The 26,595-nt window shown below is 34.7% G+C and overlaps 3 protein-coding genes across 3 annotated transcripts; all 3 read left to right on the top strand.

Moving 5' to 3' along the window:
* Window positions 1-7,458: 7,458 nt before the first annotated feature.
* LOC147279636 (TMV resistance protein N-like) lies at window positions 7,459-12,255 on the top strand. Its single transcript, XM_086249675.1, has 5 exons — window positions 7,459-8,300; window positions 8,722-9,823; window positions 9,917-10,192; window positions 10,285-11,133; window positions 11,263-12,255. Exons 1-5 carry the CDS (start codon window positions 7,762-7,764, stop codon window positions 12,169-12,171), a joined length of 3,675 nt encoding a protein of 1,224 aa, XP_086105801.1. The 5' UTR covers window positions 7,459-7,761; the 3' UTR covers window positions 12,172-12,255.
* A 7,364-nt stretch (window positions 12,256-19,619) lies between these two features.
* LOC147279635 (TMV resistance protein N-like) lies at window positions 19,620-20,147 on the top strand. Its single transcript, XM_086252052.1, has one exon. The coding sequence runs from the start codon at window positions 19,620-19,622 to the stop codon at window positions 20,145-20,147; it is 528 nt and encodes a 175-aa protein (XP_086108178.1).
* Window positions 20,148-22,401: 2,254 nt separating this feature from the next.
* LOC147279634 (TMV resistance protein N-like) lies at window positions 22,402-26,073 on the top strand. Its single transcript, XM_086249681.1, has 4 exons — window positions 22,402-23,317; window positions 23,623-23,898; window positions 24,024-24,938; window positions 25,017-26,073. The coding sequence occupies exons 1-4, from the start codon at window positions 22,583-22,585 to the stop codon at window positions 25,698-25,700; spliced, it is 2,610 nt and encodes an 869-aa protein (XP_086105807.1). The 5' UTR covers window positions 22,402-22,582; the 3' UTR covers window positions 25,701-26,073.
* The last annotated feature ends 522 nt before the right edge of the window (window positions 26,074-26,595 follow it).

Below are 26,595 nucleotides of genomic sequence, written 5' to 3'. Positions count from 1 at the left end.
GTGAAGTAAAGCACTAGCTCTCCACCTGCTTATTTTGACACCCCCAAAACAGTGTCTTTTGACCCGGATTTTGAAAATAAACACTTCTAAAATTTATAACCAAACACCTAATTTATCGGAACTTAATTTTAAAGCAGCTTTTATCTACCAAACACCCCAAACCAGTCTTAAGCCTACTCAATTGTGTCTAATTTTGCGCTTAAAAATCATGCTTTCTTTTTTTCCCAAACCTAAATTCCTCCAAAGAAACCCCACTAATTTCTTTTTCAGTCTCACTCAAAACAATTTCTCTAAATATTATATCTTTGTCCCTAGTTTTTTTTTTTTTTTTTCAAAGAAAATTAAAACAAAACCATATAACACCCTCCCCACTTGAGCCCACTACACACGAACCTCTCTCTCTCTTCATTCTCTCTGGCTCTTCTTCTCTCGGTTGGAGTAGCCTGGAGGTCGACGCTTTGCTATACATGCATAGGTGAATTGTGAGTATAATCTTTCCTCTTAATCAGGGGAGCATCCAACTATAGATCAGAAAAGATGCGATATACTCTTTTTTTTTCTTGAGACTGCTTTACCTAGCAAGTTTTAATGAGACAGTATTAAACGTATTCAATGCCATATTGATAATTAATGATCCAAACAGAAAGTTTTACACTTTTTTCTTGGCTTATGTTTTGTTCTATTGAGTTTCGAGGAAATTACAGATTTGGTCCACTTATTTTATACCTAGTTCATTTTGGTCTACGATCTTTTTTAGGTTATGTTTTGGTCCACTAATTGTTTCATTTGTTCAATAAAAGTCCAGATTTGTGACTTTAAATCCTTTGGATTGTGACTTTAAATCCTTTGGATTGTGTTTTCTTCAATTATAATTGAAGTATAAGTTATATTTCATCATTTCTTAGTCATAAAAACAAATTTGGAGTATTATAATCTAAGAGAATTGAGATTAGGTGAAGTTTGAAAAATTGGCAGTTTCGGGTACCCTACTTTGGGGTCAATTATCTTGAGTTTTAGAACTCCAATTTGAATGATCTTTATATGGTTGTAAAGAAAAAATGCACAGCTTTAAAATAAGTATATATTTGCTGAATTTGGGTGAGATTTGATAGGGTAAAAGACATGCCAAATTTGAGAAAACAAATCTAGACCTTTATTGAACAAGTGAAACAATTAGTGGACCAAAACAGAACTTAAAAAAGATTGTGAACCAAAATTGAACTAGGTATACAATAACTGGACTAAATCTGTAATTTCCTCTTGAGCTTTTATAGCATGATTTTAATGAGAGAACTAATCATTGATTTATGGACATCTAAGAAAGAGTGTTGTATATATCCTGGATGCCTTTTAATGATATTAGTGATTAGATAAATTTAGACATATGATCATGTAATCATGTAGCAGTTGTTAGGTAACCCAACTGGAAGGGTTGTGAAATTGCCTACTCTGCACCTAACTTTGATTCCCTAATCTCTTTCCAAAAAAAAAAAAAAGACATATAATCATGTAATTGACCCTAATTCCTAAGTGATTAATTGATTGAATGTTTATAGGACATTCACTTTCTACCAAGGAATAAAATTTCGGGTTTCGAGGAAATTTCGATGGAAATTTCGATGGAAATTTCGACGGAAATTTCGAAGATTTTTAAATTTCGACAAAAATTAGACGGAAATGACGGAAATTGCTATCAAAATACGGAAATTTTGAATGAAACTTTACCATATGTTTATTTAACATATTATCTACTAAATTGATAAAAAAAATTGAATAAACCAAATTATATAGTAAGTTTTATGTGATATAAGATGAATATAATACACGCTGGAGACAAATACTGTTAAATAAAATTAGTATATTATTTATACTATATAATCTATACACTAAACCCTATGTATTTTATAATATATATTCTATATTGTTTAGGTTATGATATATGATATTAGAGTTTAGGCCCTTTAGGGTATTTTAAATTATTTTTTATATAGAAATATATTATAGTTTACTAGTTTAGGGTTTAAAAACAATTAAATGAAACTCCAAAATGGTCAAACAAAACTCCAAACTATTTTTTTTTTTTACAATTGCCCAAAGGCCTCAAACCCTAATAAATCCTAAACCATTTAATTTTTTTCTTTTTTTTAATTTTTTTTTTCTTTCCTTTCTTTTCTTTTTTTTTTCTTTTTTTTTCTTTTGTTTTTCTTCTTTTTCGTTCCTTTCTAATTTCAACAAATTCTTTAATTACAAAATAAATCAAGTTTGAAATCGATTTGGGGGTTAGTACCCAACTTTTGAGTTTGAGATTCCAGGTCCAAATTAAGTGCATTTCGGATAAAGTGCTCAGTCAAATCAATCTAGCTAGCTAGTGTACAACTGTACTCAACATTTTACATAAGCAATTAATGTTGGCCAATAAACATGAAAAACACAAAAGGCCGGCCTCATTAAATGTACATTTGTAGGGCTTTCTTCTCTCTGTTTTTTCTTCTTTTTCCTGTCTTCTCCAGTTCTCCCCGAAGGGCTTCCAGCTCCATTGTTTTTTTTTTCTCTCTCTCTCTCTCTCTCTCCCCTGCCGTCGCCCCCCCCACCGTCGCCCCCCCACCGTAGCCCCCCGCCGTCGCCCCCCTGCCGTCGCCCCCCTGCCATCGCATCTTTCTCCCTCGATCTGCCGCTGCCCTGCCGCTGCTCTGCCTCCCCCCGCCACGCCTTCTTTCTCCCTCGACTGTGTAGGTGAGGTAAGGTAACAGGTAAGTTGATTAGTTGGGAATTCTTGGGATATTGGGTTGTTCCGTTGTTCCGTTGTTGTGGGGCAGTGGAGGTGACGAAATTTCGACGAAATTTAAGCGAAATTTCGGCGAAATTTCGAATATTTCGCCGAAATTTTTCGAATTTTTGTTGAATCAGTGTTAAAATTTCGGACCCCTTCAAAATCGAAATTTTCGGCGAAATTTCGCCGAAAATTTCGAAATTTAAACCCTTGCTTTCTACTACTGATCATCTAAAGTGTATAAATCGGGGATAACCCCAATGTAATTACACACTCATCTCTCTCTCGATCATTTTCTCTCTTGCTATATGTTACTTTTCTCTCCATTCTAAAACAACCTTGTAATGCCTTATGATTTTGAAAAAGACTCTAATTATTAAAATACTAAGCTCATATATATGGCTAGCTAGCCAACTTCACCCAATTAACAAGGATTCATATCAGAAAACCCAGGGCAATTAAGAAGTCAGTTAAATTCTTAAAAGTAGAATTTTTTTTTTGTCAACTTCAAAGCAGAATTGAAACCAACAACTAGTGAATGCTGATCGAATATAATATATATTTATATAGAGGAAATTATAGATTTGGTCCACTTATTTTATACACAGCTCAATTTTGGTCTACAATCTTTTTTAAGTTCTGTTTTGGTTCACTAATTGTTTCACTTGTTCAATAAAGGTTCAGATTTATTTTCTCAAATTTATCCTGCCTTTTACCCTATCAAATCTCAGCCAAATTCAGCAAACATATACTTGTTTTAAAGCTATGCATCTCCTCTTTACAACCATATAAAGATCATTCAAATCAGAGTTCTAAAACTCAAGATAATTGTTTCCAAAGTAGGGTACCCAAAACTACTAATTTTTCATAGAAAATTTTCAGATTTTTCAAACTTCACCAAACCTCAATTCTCTTTAATTATAATATTCCAAATTAGTTCTTATGACTAAGAAATGATAAAATATAACTTATACTTCAATTGTAATTGAAGAAAACACAACCAAAATGATTTAAAATCATAATTTAAAAAGGATCGTTGACCAAAATTGAACTAAGTATAAATTAAGTGGATCAAAATTGAACTTAAAAAAGATTGTTGACCAAAATTAAACTAGGTATAAAATAAGTGGACCAAATTTGTAATTTCCTCTATTTATATAAGTCTGCATTACATATATATATAATATTTAAATGACCTATAGATCCAACATTAACAAGGCTACCCTTCACTACTTTTTAACCTTCCATAAATTTTTAACATTAATCCGTTTGTTATATCTGCACAAGAAACAAATAAGTAGAATTTAGAACATGTTTCTTATTTGAACAAAACAAAATATATATGTTTCATGAGACTTCTACATAAGCTTTATTATCTCTATATATATCATCTAAATTGGGATTCTTAATAGGATGTTGCTGTAGGAAAGTAAATTTTTGTTGAAATATTTAATTATCTGATCATGAAAAACTAGAAACAGTTTTTAGCCTTTAATTAAATTTTGAGAATCAGGATGCCAAAGTACAAAGAAATTGGGATTTTGTTAGACCAAATCCACTCATATATATGGACACTTGATGAAACATAACTCCCTTGGATGATATGGACAGTAAGGAACAAAAAAAGTCCAGCAGCAAAAGAATCCATGGCGAGCACAAATCATGTCTACAAAGAATAACCTCTGCAATCAGTTGAAAAGTTTTATAACGATGCTTATAATAACCTCAACCGCTCGGTCTAATCCAAATATTAATGAATCACAACGGCTGAAATTGAGGATTATCTACTTTGAAGATTCTATGAATTTGAATTTTAAGTCTTATAATATATATTTAAGGACCTATAAGATATTATCCTAATTAACAATTCAAAGAAACTTATTATGATTTTATTTACAATGTTACTTTTCTCCTACTCATATGAAATTTATCCACTCCATATCATTAAAGCAAGATATACACTCTTAATTACTCTCATAATAAGTGGTCACATAACTAGCACTTGAAGAGATATTATGAGAGTAAAGATGTATAAACTAGTTACACCTAGGGTGACAAATTTTGACACGACACGATAACACGACTTGAACCCGACATGAAATTAGAGGGTTTGAATTGGCTATTTCTTGACACGAACACAAATATGACAGGAATATGACACGAACACGAACACGAACACGAATCTGATTGGTTGTAATCAGGATATACAATTTTACTTTCATAATAAGTGGTCACATGACTAGCATGTGAAGAGATATTATGAGAGTAAGGGTGTATAAACTAGTTACACCTAGGGGTGACAAATTTTGACACAACTCAAACCTAACACAAAATTAGCGGGTTTGGGTGGTCATTTCTTGACATGAACACGAATATGACATAACTCGCTAAATATGAATAATATACGAGTCGATTTAGTGTCAAACAGTATAACACGATTGTAACGAGCTAAATACGTCTAACTAGTATTATATGAAATGAATAATTTCTCTCATTTTCTAATATGTATTATGACCTATTGTAGAATTGTGATTAATTACTTGTATATGGTTTCATTAGTATTATGATTAAATATATATATTTTTTATGTTTTTTATGTTTTAAAGGTAATGCATAAGTAACAATTTTGAGTTTAAAATACAAGAAATTATGTTAACTTTTGGTTCATGAGATATATAGGTCAACCCAAACACGTACAACACGATTATAAACGTGTTGGGTAAGGGTTGAGTCACTCGACACAATTAATTAAATTGGTCGAGTTAGAGTTGACTAGTATTTAAATCGAACACGAAATGATACGACACAAATTTGAGCATCAAGGAATCATGGAGATTTTTCTTTTATTGAAGAAAGGGAGAAGGTATTTTTGGAAAAAGATAGAGATATGTAGGCAAAACACCTTGGGGGGGGGGGTGGACCATAGGTGTCTCGAATTTGTTTTTATTGGGCTCTCTTAGATAGAATAAAATGGCTGTGACGTGGTCTCCTTGTTGCAAAGACATAGAAATAGATGATTGGAGTTGGGTGTTATTGACTGGAGGCTGAGCATGTGTTGATGAACTGGAGAGCCCAGCCCTTGAAACCCACTATGATGGCAAGCAAAAACATGTGAGCAAGCTTTGGGCAAGCAGTGGGTTTTGAGGAGACTGTTCATGATTTGGTGTTAGGGAAGATGATCCATGGGTGTAAGCCCACTTTTACCCCTCAAAAGTGTCCCTTGTGAGCGACACATGCTTAAAATAAACGGTCATCCACACTAATTTGACGGAATGGACCACATTAAAAAACGTTAGTCAGTAAATGGACTAACATGGAACAAAAAAAAATCGTAGACCAATATAAAACCAAGGAGTTAAATTTCGTTTTTCAGGGGTATGAAAATTTTAGCACGTATTCATCAACATTTTGCCAAAATTTGCCGAAATGTGCCGAATTTTCAAAATTTTGCTCTGTCTTTTCCAACAATTTCTCCTTCTCTGTCTTCTCTAACAGTTTCTCCTTCTCTGTCTTCACTCTTCGCAAGAGAGGGAGATCCCAGCCAACTCCGGCCAGATCTCAGCGGCCCAAGAAGGGAGAAGAGATCGAGGAAGAGAGGAGGAAGAGATCGGAGAAGAGAGGAGGAAGAGAGGGAGAGGAGAAGAAGGAAGAGATTTATGCGACTGGGCTGGGACTTGGGAGAGAGAAATGAGAGGGAAAAAAAGAGTCTCTGCCACGGGAAGGAAAAGGTAAGGAAAAAAAAAAAAGATTCACTCACCAAACAATATTCAAGTCAGCTAGCTAGCTGTCCACCTATGACCCATGGAGCTTTTATTTCTTCTTTTTTGGGGTAGGCCAACGCGGACACAGCTAAAGTTCATGTACTTAATAGATACTATTATCATGTGAAGAGAAACAAAAAAGGAAAAAAAAAAAGAAAAGAAAAGAGAAAAAAAAAAAGAAGAAGGTTAATATTGATTGGGGTTTGGGGATTTCGGACAATTAGAAAGATAAAAAAGAGTTTGGGGTTTCGTTTGGTTATTTTTAAACCCTAAACCCTAATATATTTTTATATAAAAAATAATACAAAAAATACCCTAAGGGGCCTAAAGTCTAATATTTTATACCATATCATAAACAATATAGAGTATAGATTATAAATTATAAAGAATATACTAATTAATTCCATTTATTTATTATACTAATTTTATTTAACAGTATTTATCTCCAGCGCGCATTATATTTATATTATATAACATGAAACATATTATATAATTATGTTTCTTCAATGTTTTTTATCAATGTAGTAGATAATATGTTAAATAAATATATCGTAAAGTTTTATTCAAAATTTTCGTATTTTGATAATAATTTCCGTCATTTTTGTCTAATTTTTGTCGAAATTTAAAATTTCTCGAAATTTTTATTGAAATTTTCTTCGAAATTTTTGCGAAATCCAAAATTTTACTCTTTCTATAAAACTATTTAAGAAATAAGTGGACTAATGGTGTAATTTCCTCGAAACTTAATAAATCATAATACAGAATAGAAAAATGATAAAAGGATTTAAAAGAAAAAAAACAAAAAAAAATTAAAGCAGCAAAAAGATTAAAAATAAATTTAAAAAATTTGTTTTATTCGAAACAAAACAATGGAAAAAAAGACACCATTATAATAAAAAGCGAAGGCCCACAATTTTGTAAAAGACACACCTATCAAGTGATTCAAGTCATTGAAGAAAGTAAGGCTACAAAGCATCCACATGTAAGGCCAGAAAAGTTAGAAAGGCAAAACAAACAAATTAGAAAGACTTTTTTTTGGTGAATAAATTAGAAAGACTTGAGCAAAGACTTACATGTAAGAAGACTTGACCCGAAACATTAATTTTGTCTGAAGTGTGTGGAAAATTCCCATAGCTTGTAGATCTGATTCAAATTACGTACACACGGTGCTGCATCTAGCATATAATCATTGCCATCCAACGCAATTTTGCAAATAAATCTCAGAACTGTATGCTTCAGTACTACCCAGTAATGGCTAGCTCCAGCAGAACCCATGAAGCCTTCTCATCATCATCCTCATCTTCCTCCTCAAAACCTTGGAAGTACGATGTGTTCTTGAGCTTCAGAGGTGAAGACACACGCAAAAGCTTCGTGGACCACTTCTACATGGCATTGAAAGCGTCTGGAATCAACGCTTTTATTGATGAAAACGAACTCAGAAGAGGGGAAAATGTTTCAGCTGAACTGGTGCAAGCGATCCAAGGGTCGAATATTGCTGTCATCGTGTTCTCAAGGAGGTATGGGGATTCCAGTTGGTGTCTCGAGGAGCTGGTCAAGATCATGGAGTGTAGAACAACACTGGGGCAAACAGTTTTGCCAATTTTCTACGATGTCGACCCTTCAGATGTCAGAAAACAGACTGGTAGTTTTGGAGAGGCATTTCATCAGAAACATAAAGATGTAGATAAAGATATGGTACAGAGGTGGAGATCTACTCTTACTGAAGCTGCAAATTTGTCTGGCTGGGATCTTAGAACTACTGCGGATGGGTAAATATTACTAATTTCCTGGAATTATGATCTTCTTCTTTACTTAATTTACTGCTTTCTATTACACTTTTCTTTTGGATTTCAAATTTGAGGGTATTTAGAAATTCAAAATTTTGGAATTAGAATTAGAGCAACAGAATGTTAAAATCTTCTTAATGAGTACTCATAAAACAAAACTAAGATAATTAATTTATATGTATCTTTACATATATGTATTCAGCAAAATATTAATGAAATTTAAAGGTCTCCATATATTAACCAATTAAGTTGGATTTTACTTGCCCGTACAAATGAAGGAATAGTAGCCAAATCTATTTCATACTAATCAATCATATGTCATAATGCATAAGCTATTAATTCAATTTAACCTTGTCAAAATGACTTTTAATTAATTAGTTCTATTTTTTAATTTAATTGGCAGGCATGAAGCAAAGTTTATCAGGAAAATTATTGATGAGAATATTATCAAAAAGATTACCGGCAAAAATTTATCCGTGGCTGACTACCCAATTGGAATAAATTCTCGTTTGCAAGATATAATTTATCATCTAGGTGTTGGATCAAACGACGTTCGAATGGTTGGAATATGGGGGATGGGTGGATTGGGTAAAACAACGCTTGCCAAAGCCATATCTAACCAATTTTGTCATCGCTTCCAAGGTAAAAGTTTCCTTGCAGACATTAGAGAAATTGCAAAGCAACCCAAGGGTTTGGTTTGTTTTCAAAACCAACTTTTTTCTGATATCTTACCTACCAAGATAGTGGTAAGTAGTGTTGATGAAGGGATCATTGTGATAAAAGAAAGACTTCGACGTATCAGGGTACTTGTCATAATTGATGATGTAGATAAAGTGGACCAAGTAAATGCAATAGCTGGAAACCGAGATTGGTTTGGTTCAGGAAGTAGAATTATAATAACAACAAGAGATGATCATTTGCTAAAGCAACTCAAAGTGGATGCAATATATCCGGCAAAAAAAATGGATAATGGAGAAGCTCTTCAACTCTTTAGTTGCCATGCCTTTAGAAATTCTTGTCCTAATGAAGGATATTTTGAACTCACAACAAGTGTTGTTGCTTACTGTGGAGGTTTGCCACTCGCTCTAAAAGTTTTTGGTTCCTTTCTGTTTGAAAGGACCATAACTGAGTGGAAAAGCGCATTGAAGAAATTGGAGGCAATTCCTGATCATGCCCACATTCAAGAAAGGCTCAAAATAAGCTTTGATGGGCTAAGTGAAGATGGAAAAAATATATTCCTTGACATATCTTGTTTCTTTATTGGAGAGGACAAAAATCATGTCACAGAAATATTGGATGGTTGTGACTTTTCTGCAGAAATAGGAATCCGTGTCCTCCTTCAACGCTGCCTTATAACTATTAGTGAAACAAACAAGCTGATGATGCATGATTTGCTTCGGGACATGGGCAGAGAAATCGTTCGGGCAAAATTCCCCAATGACCCTGGAAAATGGAGTAGATTGTGGAATCGTGAAGATGTGACTGATGTGTTGACAGAAATATCTGTAAGTACAAATTTCAGAATGCATAAAACTAAGAGAAGCATGCCTTTTCACATACAAATAATTGTTTTCTTACTTAGTGCCTTTTGTTAACAGGGAACTGAAGAAATACAAGGACTCGATCTAAGTTCCGTATATAGTTCCCTATATCATATTAGTACAGAAGCATTTGTACATATGAAGAGGCTGAGATTGCTCAAACTTCATTCCGGAAATCTCACTGGAGACTACAAATATCTTCCCAATAATTTAAGAGTCTTCCGCTGGTTAGCATGCCCTTTAAAGTGCATACCAAACGATTTTAATCAACAAAAACTAGTTGTTCTGGAGCTGAAGTGGAGCAGACTCATACAAGTTTGGGAGGATTCCAAGGTATAATAGCTAAAACCATGGTTTTAAACAAAACATCATGCTCTGTTTCTCTTCTTTTTGGATTTCATTTGTCGTTTTTTTTTTCCTAACAGTTGCTTGGGAAGTTGAAGATTCTTGATCTCAGTAACTCCGGATCCTTAAAACAATCACCAGACTTTTCAAAACTCCCAAATCTCGAGAAATTGAATCTTCAATATTGTGAAAATTTGTGTGAGATTCACCAGTCCATTGGAAATCTAAAAAGTCTTTCTTGGGTAAATTTGGGAGGCACCAAGATTAAGGATCTCCCTAAGAATTTCTATAAGTTGAAATCTATTGAAACTCTTGTTCTTGATAATTGTATTGAGTTCATAAACTTGGATAAGGACTTGGGAAAGATGGTATCATTGACAACACTTGAAGCAAAATACACAGCTATAAAAAAAGTACCATCTACAATAGTACGACTGACGAGCCTCAGACATTTATCTCTAGGTGGTGAGATGACATTGGGGTCTTTGAAGTTGCCTGATGCATTATGTGGCTTAAACTCTTTAACATCATTGGTTCTTTCAGACTGCAATTTAGATACGATTCCCAATGATCTTGGGAGTCTACGTTCTTTGGAAGTTTTAGATCTAATTGGAAATATGTTTCATAGTCTACCATCAAGCCTCAGTAGCCTTTCCAACCTTGAAAAATTATATTTACGCCATTGCCGAAATCTTCATGAAATCCCAAATTTACCAACAAATCTGGAAGTCCTAGAAGCGGATTACTGCAGTGCATTGAAAAGAATGCCAGATTTTTCAAAAATGTCGAACATGAGAAAACTGTCTCTGTTTGGTTGCCGCAAGCTCATTGACATTCTAGGCTTGGACAAGTCGTTAAACTCCATGACAGAGATTCATATGGAATGGTGCACCAAGCTCACTACTACTTTTAAGAAGAACATCCTTCAGGTCTCTCTCTCTCTCTCTCTCTCTCTCTCTCTCTCTCTCTCTCTCTCTCTCTCTCTCTCTCTCTCATGAATCCGAATATGCACAGGCTTGTACTGCTTATACAAATCTTGCTCCACATGCATGGTACAGGGATGGACTTCGAGTGGACCTGGTGGCATTTATCTTCCTGGAAAATCAATTCCTGAGTGGTTCAAGGATGTCGGTAAGGGTAATACAGTCTCTTTTGAAGTGCCTCAAAATCCTGGTCATAATTTGAAAGGCTTGACTCTGTGCGTCGTCAACGAGAGAGGCTGCTTTCCTAATTTTCTCATTGGTATTGCAAATGTTAGCAAGCGTACTCATCTTCAAGCCAATTTAATGAATTCCATAAGTCTCCGCATATGTCTCCCTAAAAATCATCTTTGGCAGTCACAAATATCAAACGATGTGCTCAATTTGCAAGGCGGCGACAAGGTCATCATTTATGTAAAACCTAAAATTGATTCCGCAACCGCATGGGTGAAGAAAACAGGGGTTAGTCTAGTATGGGACAAATTAATGAATGAAGCGAGGGATTGTTGTATTAATCCATATGATGATTCCCAAGTTTATTCCGACAGTGATTGGGAAGAATTGATATGGAAAAGTAGAAATAATAGAATGTTTGGTGATGATGAGGCAGGACCAAGCGATGACTCATGTGATGTTGAGGATGAGGATGAGGATGATGATGATGATGATGATGATTCCCATAATAATAGAATGCTTGGTGATGATGAGGCAGGACCAAGCCATAACTCATGTGATGAGGACCGACCTCACAAAAGATTGAGGCATGATCCCATTACAGTAATGAGTATTACAGATGATGATGATGAGGGCAGGACCAAGCCAAGCCTTGAGGATGAAGATGAGGACGCACCTTGCCAAAGACTGGGGTCTAATCCCATTATTCATTTGTTTACGGATGAACAATTAACAGTGGACGAGGGTCCTCCCCTTCACAACTTATGTACTTGTCTTTCCTTGTCGTGTAATCTTGATCATTCATGTCTCTAGAGGGAGGATCTGATAACGAAACAATATTGTATCAGCTTATGAGTTTTTCAGTCGATTTTAATTCACAGGGAAGTTTCTCTCTTATGCTATGATAGAAAGTCAAATCTTCTGGTTTTTGTTTAACTTCTGGAAACTGAAAAATGCCCTTAACCAAAAGAAAATGTCAAGACAAAACATTTGAACTTAAAAAAGGGCAACATGGTCAAAAGCAAATAACCTGTTAAAGTAACAAAAAATTTTAAAACGCATCCACACTCACAACCTGCAATGTTAAACATGAATAATTGCCTATGTCTTTTAACTTTTTATGCTTTGCACAAAGAAATGAATTGATAGTTCAAGTTAAAGATTATCAAAATATTGTGACCATGAAGTGTTTGCAGTGAGTTTGTTTTTGCAGCAAGACTATGGTCAGTTCTTGGAGGAGAATATGAGGATGCGCTGGGGTTGCAGTCTTGCAATCCATTGTTTCCTTTTTTATTTTTTATTTTTTATTATTATTATTATTTTTTTCTTTTGAACTTTTTAGTTTAACCTTTTAATTTCATTAAATGGGCCATTAATTCATTTTTTTATCTGTTTGACAATTCTAAAAGATCATACATAATTTTTTTTTGTTCAGATAATTACCAATACCCTCACTTTCAGCGTCCACTTTCCTATAAAACTCATTTTCAAATTGGGCTTTCCAGTAGGTCCAGCTAATTTTCATCCGGCCCTTTTTTTTTTTTCTTTTTTTTTTTTCGTTCCACTTGATTTTCTCCGTTATTCTCTGTCTGTAGGGGTGTAAACGAGCCGAGCCAAACCGAATACCACCGTGCTGAAGCTTGGATTATTTTAAATTTTTTGAGCTTGAGCTTGAGATTGGCTTGACTTGTTTCTTATACGAGCCGAGCTCGAACAAGCTAAAAAAAATCTAACCCGAAATGAACTCGAGCTGTATCGAGCTTATTCACATAATTTTATCGAAGATATTTTATTAACTAATATTTTTTAAAAATATTAATTCTATCGAACATTTTCTTCTTGAAAGCATTATAATATGTTAATTTACCTTAGAGTTAATATATATTTTTAATTAAATTAGATAGGCACAAAAAACTTCTTTAAAACACCATATAGATGAATATGGTTTCCATGAAATACAACTGTACCAAATAATTTCATCTAAACATTGATAAGTTATAATATTTGCAAAAATTCTCATTAAAAAAAAGAAGTATAAATTCAATTTAGACACATAACTATATAAGCTATTTCAAAGGGGTCCATGAATTTTAAAATATTTTAAATATACACCCGATCTATTGTCTAAATTGAAAATGAATTTCTGTCCATTGATTTGTTGAGAGATCAGTTAAATGACAGCTTGGCTTTTGCTGACCGAGATTACTTGGCGACGTGACGCTATCTCCGAAAACATTTTCCGCTAAATGAGCGACACGGGCCCACAATTTAATAATAATAGAGAGAGAGAGAGAGAGAGTTTGTGGGCCCGTGTCAGGGGTTAGGTGGACTCGTGTCGCTCATTTCCCGCCAAATGAGCGACACAGGTCCACCTAACCCCTGACACGGTTCAACAAACTCATCATCTCTTTCTCGCTCGTTGAACACAAGTGAGAGATTTATATTCGAATTTGGGGGAAAACCTGATGTTTTTTGGAGACTAAATGGTTAGGAGAGCGTTCGACGAGCGGGAAAGAGGTGATGGGTGTGTGGGCTCGTGTCAAGTAGACATGTGTTGCTCATTTGACGGGAAATGTATGCTGAGTTAGTGCCACGTCGCCAATTAATTCCCGTTAGCAAAAGTCAAGCTGACATTTAACTGATCTCTCAATAAATTGATAAATTGAATTTCATTTTTCAATTTACATAATAAATCAGGTGTATATTTAAAATATTTGAAAGTTCGTGGATTTTATTGAAATAGCATATATAGTTATGTGTCTAAATTGAATTTATGCCAAAAAAAGATGTAAGGTAGTAGAAGTTTTATAACTAAACAATACAAAAACAAAGTAGGAAATAAAAATAGCAAGTCCTCATATAAGCTATGAAAAATGAGATATGAAACACATAACCCTTGGATGGACTAACAGTGGATGAGGTAATATCTTAGATTCATATCCTTTAAGAAAATTTCATATAGTGTGCAGTTACTTTGCAATAAGCCAACGTATGATTTTATACCATTTCATAACGATGAAAATGAATTTTGGATAGGCAATCGAGAAGAACAAGATATTCATATTAGATCATCATGATTCATTGATGCCATACCTGAGGCGGATAAACTCAAATACTACCTCAAAGATCTATGGTAGCAGGACACTCCTTTTCTTGAAAAGTGATGTAACTTTGAAGCCATTGGTGATTGAATTAAGCTTGCCTCATCCTGATGGAGATCAATTTGTCTTTTGATACAATCAATATCATTATAAAATACTTTACTGCCACTGTAAGAATTGGCCCCTCTCTGTTTTCATTACACATAATTTCTTTTGGGGTGTGTTTGGATGTTTTCCAGGAGATTCTTCACTAAGATTTTTCAACCATTCTTAATTTTTTTTTTTTTTCTATGGTGCTTTAGGATGGAATACCTGCATTGGGTTGGTTTGTTGTAATTGTGTCATAGGTTTATAATTCATTTGATTGTTTATGCTTTTACAAGTATAATAGGTGATTGTTACTGTCATACAGTAGCAATATGTGATTGTTATTACTAAACAATAACAATACTTGATTGTCACTATCTGACAATAGCATTAGTGATTGTTATTGTCAGACTGTAGCAATAAGTTATTGTTACTGTCAGACAATAGCAATATGTGATTGTTATTATCAAACAATAACAATATATGATTGTCACTGCATGCTAGACAATAACAATAGGTGATTGTTACTGCCAAGTAGTAGCAATATGTGATTGCTACTATCAAACAATAACAATACATGATTATCACTGCTAGACAGTAACAATAGATAATTGTTATTGTCAGGAAGTAGCAATATATTCGATAGTAACAAAAAATTTTAGTATTAAAACTCAAAATATTAAGTTATGAATGTGACTTTCTCATCTTGATTTTTTGTGTTTTATGTTGATTATTATTTAATATGTTTATGGAATGAAAAATATCTAAATTATGATTTTTGTTTTTTTGTAGTTTGTGTATCAATTGGTACTAAAATGAAGAAAAAAAAAATTGAAGAAAGAAAAAAATGACATTAAAAAAAATATTGTAGCACTACAGTAACGTTGTTATTGTAGCGATGTTACCATAGCTCCAGATTTTTAAAAAGTGGGCTGGATAGAATATTAATTGTAGCGTGTGGGCTATTGGATTAGGCATATTTCTCAAGTGGGCTTTATAAAATTAAAAAAAAAAAAAACTCATTTATTATTATTATCTATTTTGTCCATGTGGCACTATTTAATTTAGAGAAAATTACAATTTACACCCCTCAGGTTTGGGGTGTTTCACAACATGTAACTTATGGTTTCAATTTTTTTAATTTAGTACCTAACTTTTTTATTTACAATTCACCACTATTATATTTTTTATTATCTAATTATATGTTCATTGATAACTTGACAGTTGCAGATCCCACATTTTTGCCAACTTGTAATGCCGAATAACCTCTCTGCATGTACATTTTAAGTACATCAAGTTGATATAGATTTTGGGAGGTCGTTCAAAAACAAAAAATTCATATCAAACTGCTGAAGCACTTATTATGCGGTAGTCTAGGAGATCGTTCGGCCTTATAAATCAACTACATTTGCAACTTAAACTTGCATTTGAAAGTTACATCTGTAACCTAAAATCTGCATCTACAATATAAAACATGTCATCTTCAACCTAAAAAAATGCATCTGCAACATAAAAAAAAAGACATTTGCAACTTAAAAATATGCATATGCAACCTAAAAATTAGCAGATATAGATGCAGATGGACGATGATACATTTGCATTCGCCGAGCTCTTGGCAAGCCACCAAGCGCTCAGCCTGCTAAGCCCTCGGTAGCATGTTTCCGGCCTCTAGACGTGCGCACTCGAATTGATTAGGCTTCAACTTAATTTTTTATTTAGGTGGATTTCCAGTTATGAACTTTGAATTTTTTGTCCTTGAGAGTAATTTAGTATAAATTTTTTTGGCCAAAGAAAAAAAAGTTAATTAAAAAACTGAAATATTAAATTTAAGAAAGAAATTAAACACTGCCACATCGTTTGGTTGAGAAATTATTTTATGTAACTGTAATTTCACCACGTGAATATTAACATGGTGGTGTTACGGTAACACAAAATAATTTTTTTATTTGGTGAATGCAATTAATGAACACATTTTTTTTATTAATCAACTGACGTTTCATAAGTTTTGAACTTGAGACTTACTCCGACAAAAAAAAAAGGCATAAATTCAATTTAGACACATAACTATATATGCTATTTCAACGGGGTCCACGAACTTTCAAATATTTCAAATATACATCTGATTTATTATGTAAATTGAAAAATGAAATTCCGTTCATCAATTTATTGAGAGATCAGTTAAATGTCAGCTTGGCTTTTGCTAACGGGGATTAATTGGCGATGTGGCACCAACTTAGCATACATTTCACGCCAAATGAGCAACACATATCCACTTGACACGGGCCCACACACCCATAACTTCTTTCCCGCTCATCGAACGCTCTCCTGACCATTTGGTCTCCCAAAAACATCACGTTTTCCCCCAAATTCGAATATAAATCCCTCACTTGTGTTCAACAAGCGAGAAAGAGATGATGAGTTTGTGGACCCGTGTCAGGGGTTAGGTGGACCCGTGTCGCTTATTTCCCGAGGGTCTACCTAACCCCTGACACGGGCCTACAAACTCTCTCTCTCTCTCTATTATTATTAAATTGTGGGCCTGTGTCGCTCATTTGGCGGGAAATGTTTGCTAAGATAGCGCCACATCGCCAAGTAATCCCGCTCATCAAAAGCCAAGCTGTCATTTAACTGATTTTTCAACGAATCAATGGATAGAAATTCATTTTTTAATTTAGATAATAGATCGAGTGTATATTTGAAATATTTTAAAGTTCATGGACCCCGTTGAAATAGCTTATATAGTTATGTGTCTAAATTGAATTTATACAAAAAAAAATATCGAGTATCATACTATCTTCTATTAAGACCAAATGGTCATGGCTCCTTTTTAGAAAATGCCTATGTGATAAGAAGCCAAATTTCATTCATGTAAATAAAATCAATGCCACGTGGAAAAAACAAATAATAAAAAATTGGCATAAATTCAATTTAGACACATAACTATATATGCTATTTCAACGGGGTCCACGAACTTTTAAATATTTTAAATATACACCTGATTTATTATGTAAATTGAAAAATGAAATTCCGTTCATCAATTTATTGAGAGATCAGTTAAATGTCAGCTTGGCTTTTGCTAACGGGGATTAATTGGCGACGTGGCACCAGCTCAGCATACATTTCCCGCCAAATGAGCAACACATGTCCACTTGACACGAGCCCACACACCCATCACCTCTTTCCCGCTCGTCGAAAGCTCTCCTGACCATTTAGTCTCCAAAAAACATCACGTTTTTCCCCAAATTCGAATATAAATCCCTCACTTGTGTTCAACGAGCGAGAAAGAAATGATGAGTTTATGGACCCGTGTCAGGGGTTAGGTGGACCCGTGTCGCTCATTTCTCGCCAAATGAGCGACACGGGTCCACCTAACCCTTGACACGGGCCAACAAACTCTCTCTCTCTCTCTCTCTCTCTCTATTATTATTAAGTTGTGGGCCTATGTCGCTCATTTGGCGGAAAATGTTTGCTGAGATAGCGCTACATCGCCAAGTAATCCCGATCAGCAAAAGCCAAACTGTCATTTAACTGATCTCTCAACGAATCAATGGAAATAAATTCATTTTTCAATTTAGATAATAGATCGAGTGTATATTTGAAATATTTTAAAGTTCATGGATCCCGTTGAAATATCTTATATAGTTATGTATTTAAATTGAATTTATGACTAAAAAATTTTCAGAAGAAATATAATGTTTTAGAAATATTAAAGAAATTAAAAATCTATTTTATTTTGGTCTGAAATTAAAAATCAATTTAAAATAACCGAATAAGATAAAAAGATCAAAAAAGAAAAGAAAAACAGCGTCTCGGTGGATTCGCAAACAACAAACCCAGCAGCCCCTCATCTTCTCCTCCAAGAAGTCTCCATCTTCCTCAACTCTAATCCAGTAAAAGCAAACACCTCATCCTGAAAATGGTAGAAGGCTCGGGGCTTCCAATGTCCTTTTCCCCCTTTTCCCTTCTCAATTCTTCCGTCTGTATTATCAGATATTGCAGCATCCAAACTCTGCATGTGGGTCACTTACTGGTGCGCTTTCTTCTCTTTTCTTCTTATTGTTCTTCGAGACTAAGTTAAACAACAACTGGGTCTTATTTATTTTCTGGGTTCTGTATCTATACTGAAAATGTTAAAGGTTTATGTGTTGGATGCTTCATATTATGGGGGCAGTTTTTGGTTCTGTGGATTCTATGTTGAGTGATAGATTTGGCAGGGGTTGAGAATAGATGGATGAGTTTTTTTTATTTTTTTTTTCTTCTTTGATTTTTAATCTTATTTTTGTATAAATTTTTATTATTTATTTTGTGCACCATGACATAATTTAAGTCATTATGCTTCATGCTTTGTCATTTGCCTTGGTCCTGGAAACTGATGACATGTATACCTCATCCACCCAACACGTGGACGATGATGCTGCAAATGCAAAAACTGAAGGTGACTGTTATGAATAGCTGTATTTAAAGCTATAACAGAGGAATAAAGGAAATCATGATTGATCTACTTTTATTGTCGAAGGGGATGGATTGATTCCCACAATACCAAAGACATGTGTCCTTAATCTAAAAAGAATAATAGAAGATAGGATTCGATCAGTAAAAATGGGTCTTACAGCTGTCAGCCTGCCACGTAAGACAACTTAATTGAATTTAATTGACAATTTTAACTAAAAGACGGTAGAAATCACAAACGTAAGGTGGACTTTGTTGAAATTTTGAAGGTGACAGACTGACAGTGCAAAGAGTAAAACAACCCACACCTATGGTAGAAAGTGTAAGTGACCTTAGTTTATATTGATGACTAGTGAAGTTCTGAGCGTATTAATGTTCACTCAAAACAATCAAAAACAACTTGATTTCTTGTAACAGTTATAGAAAGACTTCCATGTAAAAAGAAAATTAGACGACTTACTTTTTGACCCTGAAGTCTTGTAGTATTTGTCTACAGTGTGTGGAAAATTCCCAGCTTGTCTGATTCAAAGGATAGATGTAGCTAGCTAGATCTATACTGGATACAACTTCTCATAATTCATATCATCATTGTGAACCACTGCAGTGTGTGACGTGCTACCACCAATGGCTAGCTCCAGCAGAACCCATGAAGCCTTCTCATCATCATGCTCATCTTCCATCTCAAAACATTGGATGTATGACGTGTTCTTGAGCTTCAGAGGTGAAGACACACGCAAAAACTTCACGGGTCACCTCTACATGACACTGAAAGAGGCTGGAATCAATGTCTTTATTGACGACAACGAACTAAGAAGAGGGGAAAATATAACAGCCGAACTCGTGCGGGCAATCCAAGGGTCTGGGATCTCTGTCATTGTGTTCTCAAGGAGGTATGCGGATTCTAGTTGGTGTCTTGAGGAACTGGTGAAGATCATGGAGTGTACAACAACACTGGGGCAATTGGTTTTGCCAATTTTCTATGATGTGGATCCTTCTGATGTGAGAAAACAGACCGGTTGTTTTGCACAAGCATTTCAGAAACATGAAGAGCGCTTCCATGAAGATACAGATAAGGTAGAGAGGTGGAGAGCTGCTCTTACGGAAGCTGCAAATTTGTCTGGTTGGGATCTCAGAAATACCGCAGATGGGTAATTAGTTTTTTACTAACTATTTCCTTGGACTATAATCTCCTTACTTTACTGTTGCCGATTACACAAGTAACATTACCATATGCATACTTTCGTTAAATTCATTTTACCAAATTTCGATCTGAAAAATCAAACATGAAGTGATGGACAATTGTGAGATGAATAGCGCGTGCATGCATAACCTACAAAAAGACAATGGATGCAAGGTAGATTGGAATTTTCAAATCCGATCCAAACCATTAAGAGATTTTCAATTCTTACATCATATAATTAAATCTGAAACTCCAAATTTTGAAAATCTTGAATAAAATCAAATTAATTGGAATCTGAAAGTATTTTCAAATTCTGAAAATTCTGATTTCATAGATGAAATATTCCATTTAAGGTTTGGACTATATACACATGACAAAAGGAAGAACAGTTATCCAATTCCCATTGCTCTTGAAGGGTTAAAGGCATATACATTGAGTAGTTGGATAATTTTTGTTTTTTGTTTTTTTAATGGATTAAGTTTTCGTTATGGTTTGTTTTTATTATGTTTTCAATGATCTGGATGGTTTCTTGCTATGGTTGGATAATCGATTAGTTCTTTTGTATAGTCTGGGCAATCTTTTCTAGTGTGCTATGAAGGTTCAGACGATTTTATTATATGTAAATATCAGTAACTCCAAAATTTTCATTTACATTGAAAAGCATGCGTCAGGAATTTTTAAAATTTTAAGGAGTACTCAAAAATTAGTCTGTCTGCTTTGTCCAGCTTACATGGCAACAGCCTCTCTTGGGTATAAAGTATAAAGTCGTGTTTTTTCATGTCTTTTTTTATATGTTTTTTATTTGTGTTTTAATTTTTATTTCTTTTGGGTTGATTAGGACTTATTTGGGTGTGAGAGTATGTTATATTCTTCAAGAGATTTAGGCCTCGTTTGATGCATATGATTGGAATGGATGAGTGTAATGGCTAGAATCATGTGTATTCAAGTAAAAAGATGGAGGGTGTCTTCTAACTTGAAGGAAAAATATGAGAAAAAGATAGATTAGCCGTAAGGGGAAACTTATACCCACTAATCCCACTATTTTTGTGGGGATTGGAAGGGATAAGTTTTCCCTTATGACTAATCCATTTACTTTCCATCTTCTTCCTCCAAGTTAGAAACTTCTTTTTTTGAATACACATGAATCTAGTCATTTAACCTATCTAATCCAATCATATGCATCAAATGAGGCCTTATGGGTTAAGTTTAGGGATACAAGGGTAACTCTTTTGTAAAAGTGCAGTTACAATGGGTTGTTACTGCAGTGAAAAAGTGCTATTATGCTGATCAAATGGCCCTGGGCCCTGGCCAGGGACTTGAAAAATGTATGTTAGTGAGCCATAACTATAAGTAAATGGCCATTTTGAATTATTATGATTAGCTTTTCTCATTTTTACAATAATTTTCATGGTATACGGTTAATGGGTTAATGGTTTTGTTATTGGTATTTTTCCAAGATCTAAAAGTTCCAAGTGCATTGAATTCTAGTGAATTTTGAAAATTTGAAGAACTTCAGAAAAATCCAAAATTTCTAAAACTTTGGAATTGGAAGGGAATTTAGTAATTCAAAAATATTTTGGAATTAGAATTAGAATAATTATTCAAAAATCAACCCTACAAGGATGAGCTTGAAAACTATACATTAAAATGTTCTTAGTCTTATCAAACTAGACTTAGATAATGGTATATATGTTCAGATACATAATTTTTCCACTATTGGTTGGCAGGTTTACTACTATTAGTTTCGAAAAACCTGAGCTATTAAATAGGATGCGAGTCAACAATTGTTTTACATTCTAACAGCTGTGGCAACATAAATATATTTTCTCCTGATTGTTTTCAGAAGTTTAATTTAACAAAATTAATGGCATGCGGATATTTTGATGCATCAATTTATCAATAAGTTGCATTTGATTTAAATATTGTTCACTCTAACCAATCTATATATAGTCATAATGAATAATGTATTATTTCAATTTATTAATCTTCTAGATGCCTAATGAGTCTAGTTCTGCTTCGGATTTAAATTGCTAGGCATGAAGGAAAGTTTATCAGGAAGATTATTGTGGAGATCAGTAAACATCTGAACTGCACATACTTACACGTGGCCAACTACCAAGTTGGAATAGATTCTCGTGTGCAAGATATTAGTTATCATTTAGGTGTTGGATCAGATGAGGTTCGCATGGTTGGAATTTGGGGGATGGGTGGATTGGGTAAAACAACAGTTGCCTAAGCCATTCATAACCATTTTTATCATAGCTTTGAAGGTAGTAGTTTCCTTGAAAATATTAGGGAAACTGCAAAGGAAACCAATGGTCTGATTCGTTTGCAAAAACAACTTCTTTCTGATATCTTGAAACCAATCAAGAAAATAAAGGTACATAGTGTTGCTAGAGGGATCACCATGATAGAAGAAAGACTTCGATGTAGAAGAGTACTTGTGATAATAGACGATATAGATCGAATTGACCAATTAAATGCGATAGCTGGAAACCGTGACTGGTTTGGTTCAGGAAGTAGAATTATTATAACAACAAGAGATGAACATTTGCTAAAGCTACTTAAAGTGGATTCAATATATCCGGCACAAGCAATGAATAATAAAGAAGCTCTTCAGCTCTTTAGTTGGCATGCCTTTGGAAATTGCCGTCCTAGTGAAGGACGTTTTGAAGAACTCTCAAGAAGCGTTGTTGCTTACTGTGGAGGTTTGCCGCTGGCTCTTAAAGTTTTAGGTTCTTTTCTGTTTGAAAGGACCATAACTGAGTGGGAAAGCGCATTGAAGAAATTGGAGGCAATTCCTGATCATCCCCAAATTCTGGAAAAACTCAAAATAGGCTTTGATGGGCTAAGTACAGATGGAAAAGATATATTCCTTGATATATCTTGTTTCTTTATTGGCAAGGACAAGAACTATATCCAACAAATATTGGATGGTTGTGGTTTTTCTGCTGAAATGCAAATCAATGTCCTCATTCAACGTTGCCTTGTAACTGTTAGTGAAAGAAATAAGCTAATGATGCATGATTTGCTTCGAGACATGGGAAGAGAAATTGTCCGTGAAAGATCCCCCAAGGAGCGTGGAAAATGGAGTAGATTGTGGCATTATGAAGATGTAGAAGATGTATTGACAAAACACTCTGTAAGAACAATTAAATTCTTTGTTAAATGTATGCCATACAAGAGAAGTGCATGCATCCCTCATATAATAAATTGTATGTTCTGGGCATGTAATTCAGAAACCAAGAAAGGCTCAGTTATGAAAATTGAACAACTACAAAGCTTTATCGGCCAAAATGTTTTTAAGAGGGCATAAATGGGACAATTTATGCATTATAGGTTGTGTACCTCTCTTGGGGATACATGCAATCATGACTCTGCTTTATGTATAAATCATTTTTCACATGCAAATAACCTCTTTTCTTACTTGCCACTTCTTGTTAACAGGGAACTGAAGAAATTGAAGGACTTGCTCTAAATTTGCTAAGATCTGATGAGGCTAATTTTAGTACAAAAGCATTTACAAAGATGCAGAGATTGAGATTACTCCAACTCAATTATGTGCAACTCACTGGAAGCTACGAATTTCTTTCCAAAGAGTTAAGATGGCTTTGTTGGCATGGATTCCCTCTAAAGTTGATACCCGATGGCTTTAATCAACGAAACCTAGTTGCTATCGACCTGCGTTATAGCAACCTCAGACAAGTTTGGAAAAATCCTGGGGTATAATATAGATTATAGCTCAGCCAAACTATTAGTGATTTCCTTTTTGGTTTTGTACTTACTAATATCATGCTTTCTTTCTGTTCCATTCATTTGATTTCCATTTTTTCCCTTTTGTGCAGCAGTTGCTAGAGAAGTTGAAGATTCTTAATCTCAGTCATTCTGATTACCTAACAGAATCACCAGACTTTTCCAGAATCCCAAATCTTGAGAAATTGATGCTCAAAGACTGTAGGAGTTTGTTCAAGGTTCACCAGTCCATTGGACATCTTGAAAGACTTGCTTTGGTAAATTTGAAAGACTGCAAAATGCTTAAGGATCTCCCAAGGAGTTTCTATAAGTCTAAGTCTATTGAAACTCTTGTTCTTTCTGGCTGTTCAAAATTCGAAAACTTGGCTGAGGACCTAGGAGAGATGGTATCATTGACAACACTTCTTGCAGACAACACAGCCATAAGAAAAGTACCATTTACAATTGTACAACTCAAGAACCTGAGATATTTATCTCTTTGTGGACTGAAAGGGTCACCATCTAAGTCATTGCCCTCTCTCTTCTGGTCTTGGGCATTTCCAAGAGAAGTTCCTGAGTCAACTTACCTCTTGCTTCCTTCATTACAAGGCTTAAACTCTTTAACAAAATTATCTCTTAGAGACTGCAATTTAACTGATGGTGCAATTCCAAAGGATCTTGGGAGTTTATTTTCTTTAGAAGAATTAGATTTAGAAAGGAATAGTTTTCACAGCCTTCCAAGCCTCATTGGCCTTTCCAAGCTTGATTATCTATCATTGAATGCTTGCATGAACCTTCGTGCAATCCCAGATTTACCAAAAAATTTGGAATTCCTGGAAGCGAATGACTGCACTGAATTGGAAATAATGCCAGATTTTTCAGAAATGTTGAATATGAGAGAATTGTATCTGCAACATTCCCTCAAACTCATTGAGATTCCAGGCTTGAATAAGTCATTAAACTCCTTGACATTGACTCATATGGAAGGGTGCACCAATCTCACTACTAGTTTTAAGGAGAGCATCTCACAGGTTTCTCTCTCTCTCTCTCTCTCTCTCTCTCTCTCAACTGATACATTGCTTAAATGAATCTTGCTCTAAATCATGTAGGGATGGACTGCAAGCGGACATGGTGGCATTTTTCTTCCTGGAGATGATTACTTTCCTGACTGGTTCGAGTATGTCGAGGAGGATGATCGGGTCTCTTTTGAAGTGCCTCAAACTGTTGGTTGTAATTTAAAAGGGTTAACTCTGTGCATTGCTTATTGTATAGATGAACCCTCCCATCCTGGAGTTAAGATTTGTATTAGGGTTGTAAATGAAACCAAGCGCACTTGTCATGACGCCTGGCCAATGAATTCCCCTGGAATATCTTCCCAAAAAGATTATCTTTGGCTGGGACAGTTATCAAACAACAATAAGCTCAATTTGGAAGGTGGTGACTTGGTTCATGTATTGGCATTCGGAGCTCGTGACGGTTTTAGTGTGAAGAAGACAGGGGTTAGTCTTGTAACGGACAAATTTATCAATGAAGGAGAGTCGTTGTCGGATTGGGAATCTTCTGATTGTACTTTTTCTGATGACGACATTGATGAGGCAGAAACATCGAACAGCCATGACTCATTTGATTTGAACGAACCTCCCAAAACATTGAGGTCTGATGCCATTCAAATGAGTGCTGATGATGATGATGATAGCGATGATGAGGCAGGACCAAGCCATGACTCATATGATGATGACCAACCTCCTGAAAGATGGACGGACAGGTATGTAAGAAAAATACGGTTTGTGTGAATTAAAAACAAAGAAAGTCACCAAAATATTGCAGATGAATTTGATTGAGGTGTGGAGGACCATTGTCCTTAAAAAGGAAGTACCACGGTGCAGAAGGGCAAAACTAGTGAAGCCAATAGATAAACCCAGCAGTGGAAAAGAGATGTGAGAGCAAGAGTGAAAGGAAGATCAGGTTCTTGAGTGGTGTTTTGAGAGAATCAATGTGGGATTATTAAGACAATCAAATATGAGCAATAAAATTTTCAGTTTGTAACGCATTACAACAATGGACAGGTATTCAAATGAGTAGAGGATGAACAATAACAATTAATTAGCAGTGAACGAGGATCCTCTCTTTGGTAATTCATGTACTTGTCTTTCCTTGTCTTTTATTCTAAACCATTCATGTCTCTAAAGGGAGGATTTGATGACTAAATAATACTAAGTACATCAGATTGGCAGCTTATGAGTTTTTAAGTCCATTTTGATGTCTAATGATGTTCTGTGTTACCTCCATCTTCTCACTTCATACACTCAAAACAGAGAACATACAAACCTTCATCTTACCTCATACTTTTTTCCATTTTTCTTTCCTAATGAGTTTGTGAAGACCCAATACTGTAATAAACTGAATTTGAATGACAGAGCATTGTAATTAATGGACTTTGTCTCAAGAAATGACGGGAGAGAGATGTGTGTTACTCCGTAATGCACACCATTCCCAAATCCCCATTAAACACAAAGCAGACTAACCAAATACAAACAAAGGAAAAAAAAATTCATTCCCACCCCTGGACTTAATGCTACCTTTATTTGTAGCAGAAAAGGGTAAAGTGCCAAGACCTTGTCCTCCACAAGTATTTGAAACTTGTTTTCTGTAGAAAAAACAAATAAATAGAAGAACAGTTAAATAATA

The sequence above is a fragment of the Dryas octopetala genome, chromosome 7 (genome assembly GCF_963921425.1).
Source record: "Dryas octopetala chromosome 7, drDryOcto1.1, whole genome shotgun sequence".
NCBI classification, from domain to species: Eukaryota; Viridiplantae; Streptophyta; class Magnoliopsida; order Rosales; family Rosaceae; genus Dryas; species Dryas octopetala.
Note: the sequence above shows the minus strand (reverse complement) of the source record. Positions and strands in the feature narration are given on the sequence as shown.

What these genes read in the sequence shown, in the direction of transcription:
- LOC147279635 (XM_086252052.1), top strand. Translation starts at nt 19,620, where the DNA reads ATGGCTAGCTCCAGCAGAACCCATGAAGCCTTCTCATCATCATGCTCA.
- LOC147279636 (XM_086249675.1), top strand. Translation starts at nt 7,762, where the DNA reads ATGCTTCAGTACTACCCAGTAATGGCTAGCTCCAGCAGAACCCATGAA. An exon ending in CTTAGAACTACTGCGGATGG is followed by an intron (nt 8,301 to 8,721) that starts GTAAATATTACT and finishes TTTAATTGGCAG; the next exon opens with GCATGAAGCAAAGTTTATCA. An exon ending in ATGTGTTGACAGAAATATCT is followed by an intron (nt 9,824 to 9,916) that starts GTAAGTACAAAT and finishes TTTTGTTAACAG; the next exon opens with GGAACTGAAGAAATACAAGG.
- LOC147279634 (XM_086249681.1), top strand. Translation starts at nt 22,583, where the DNA reads ATGATAGAAGAAAGACTTCGATGTAGAAGAGTACTTGTGATAATAGAC. An exon ending in ATGTATTGACAAAACACTCT is followed by an intron (nt 23,318 to 23,622) that starts GTAAGAACAATT and finishes TCTTGTTAACAG; the next exon opens with GGAACTGAAGAAATTGAAGG. An exon ending in TTAAGGAGAGCATCTCACAG is followed by an intron (nt 24,939 to 25,016) that starts GTTTCTCTCTCT and finishes TAAATCATGTAG; the next exon opens with GGATGGACTGCAAGCGGACA.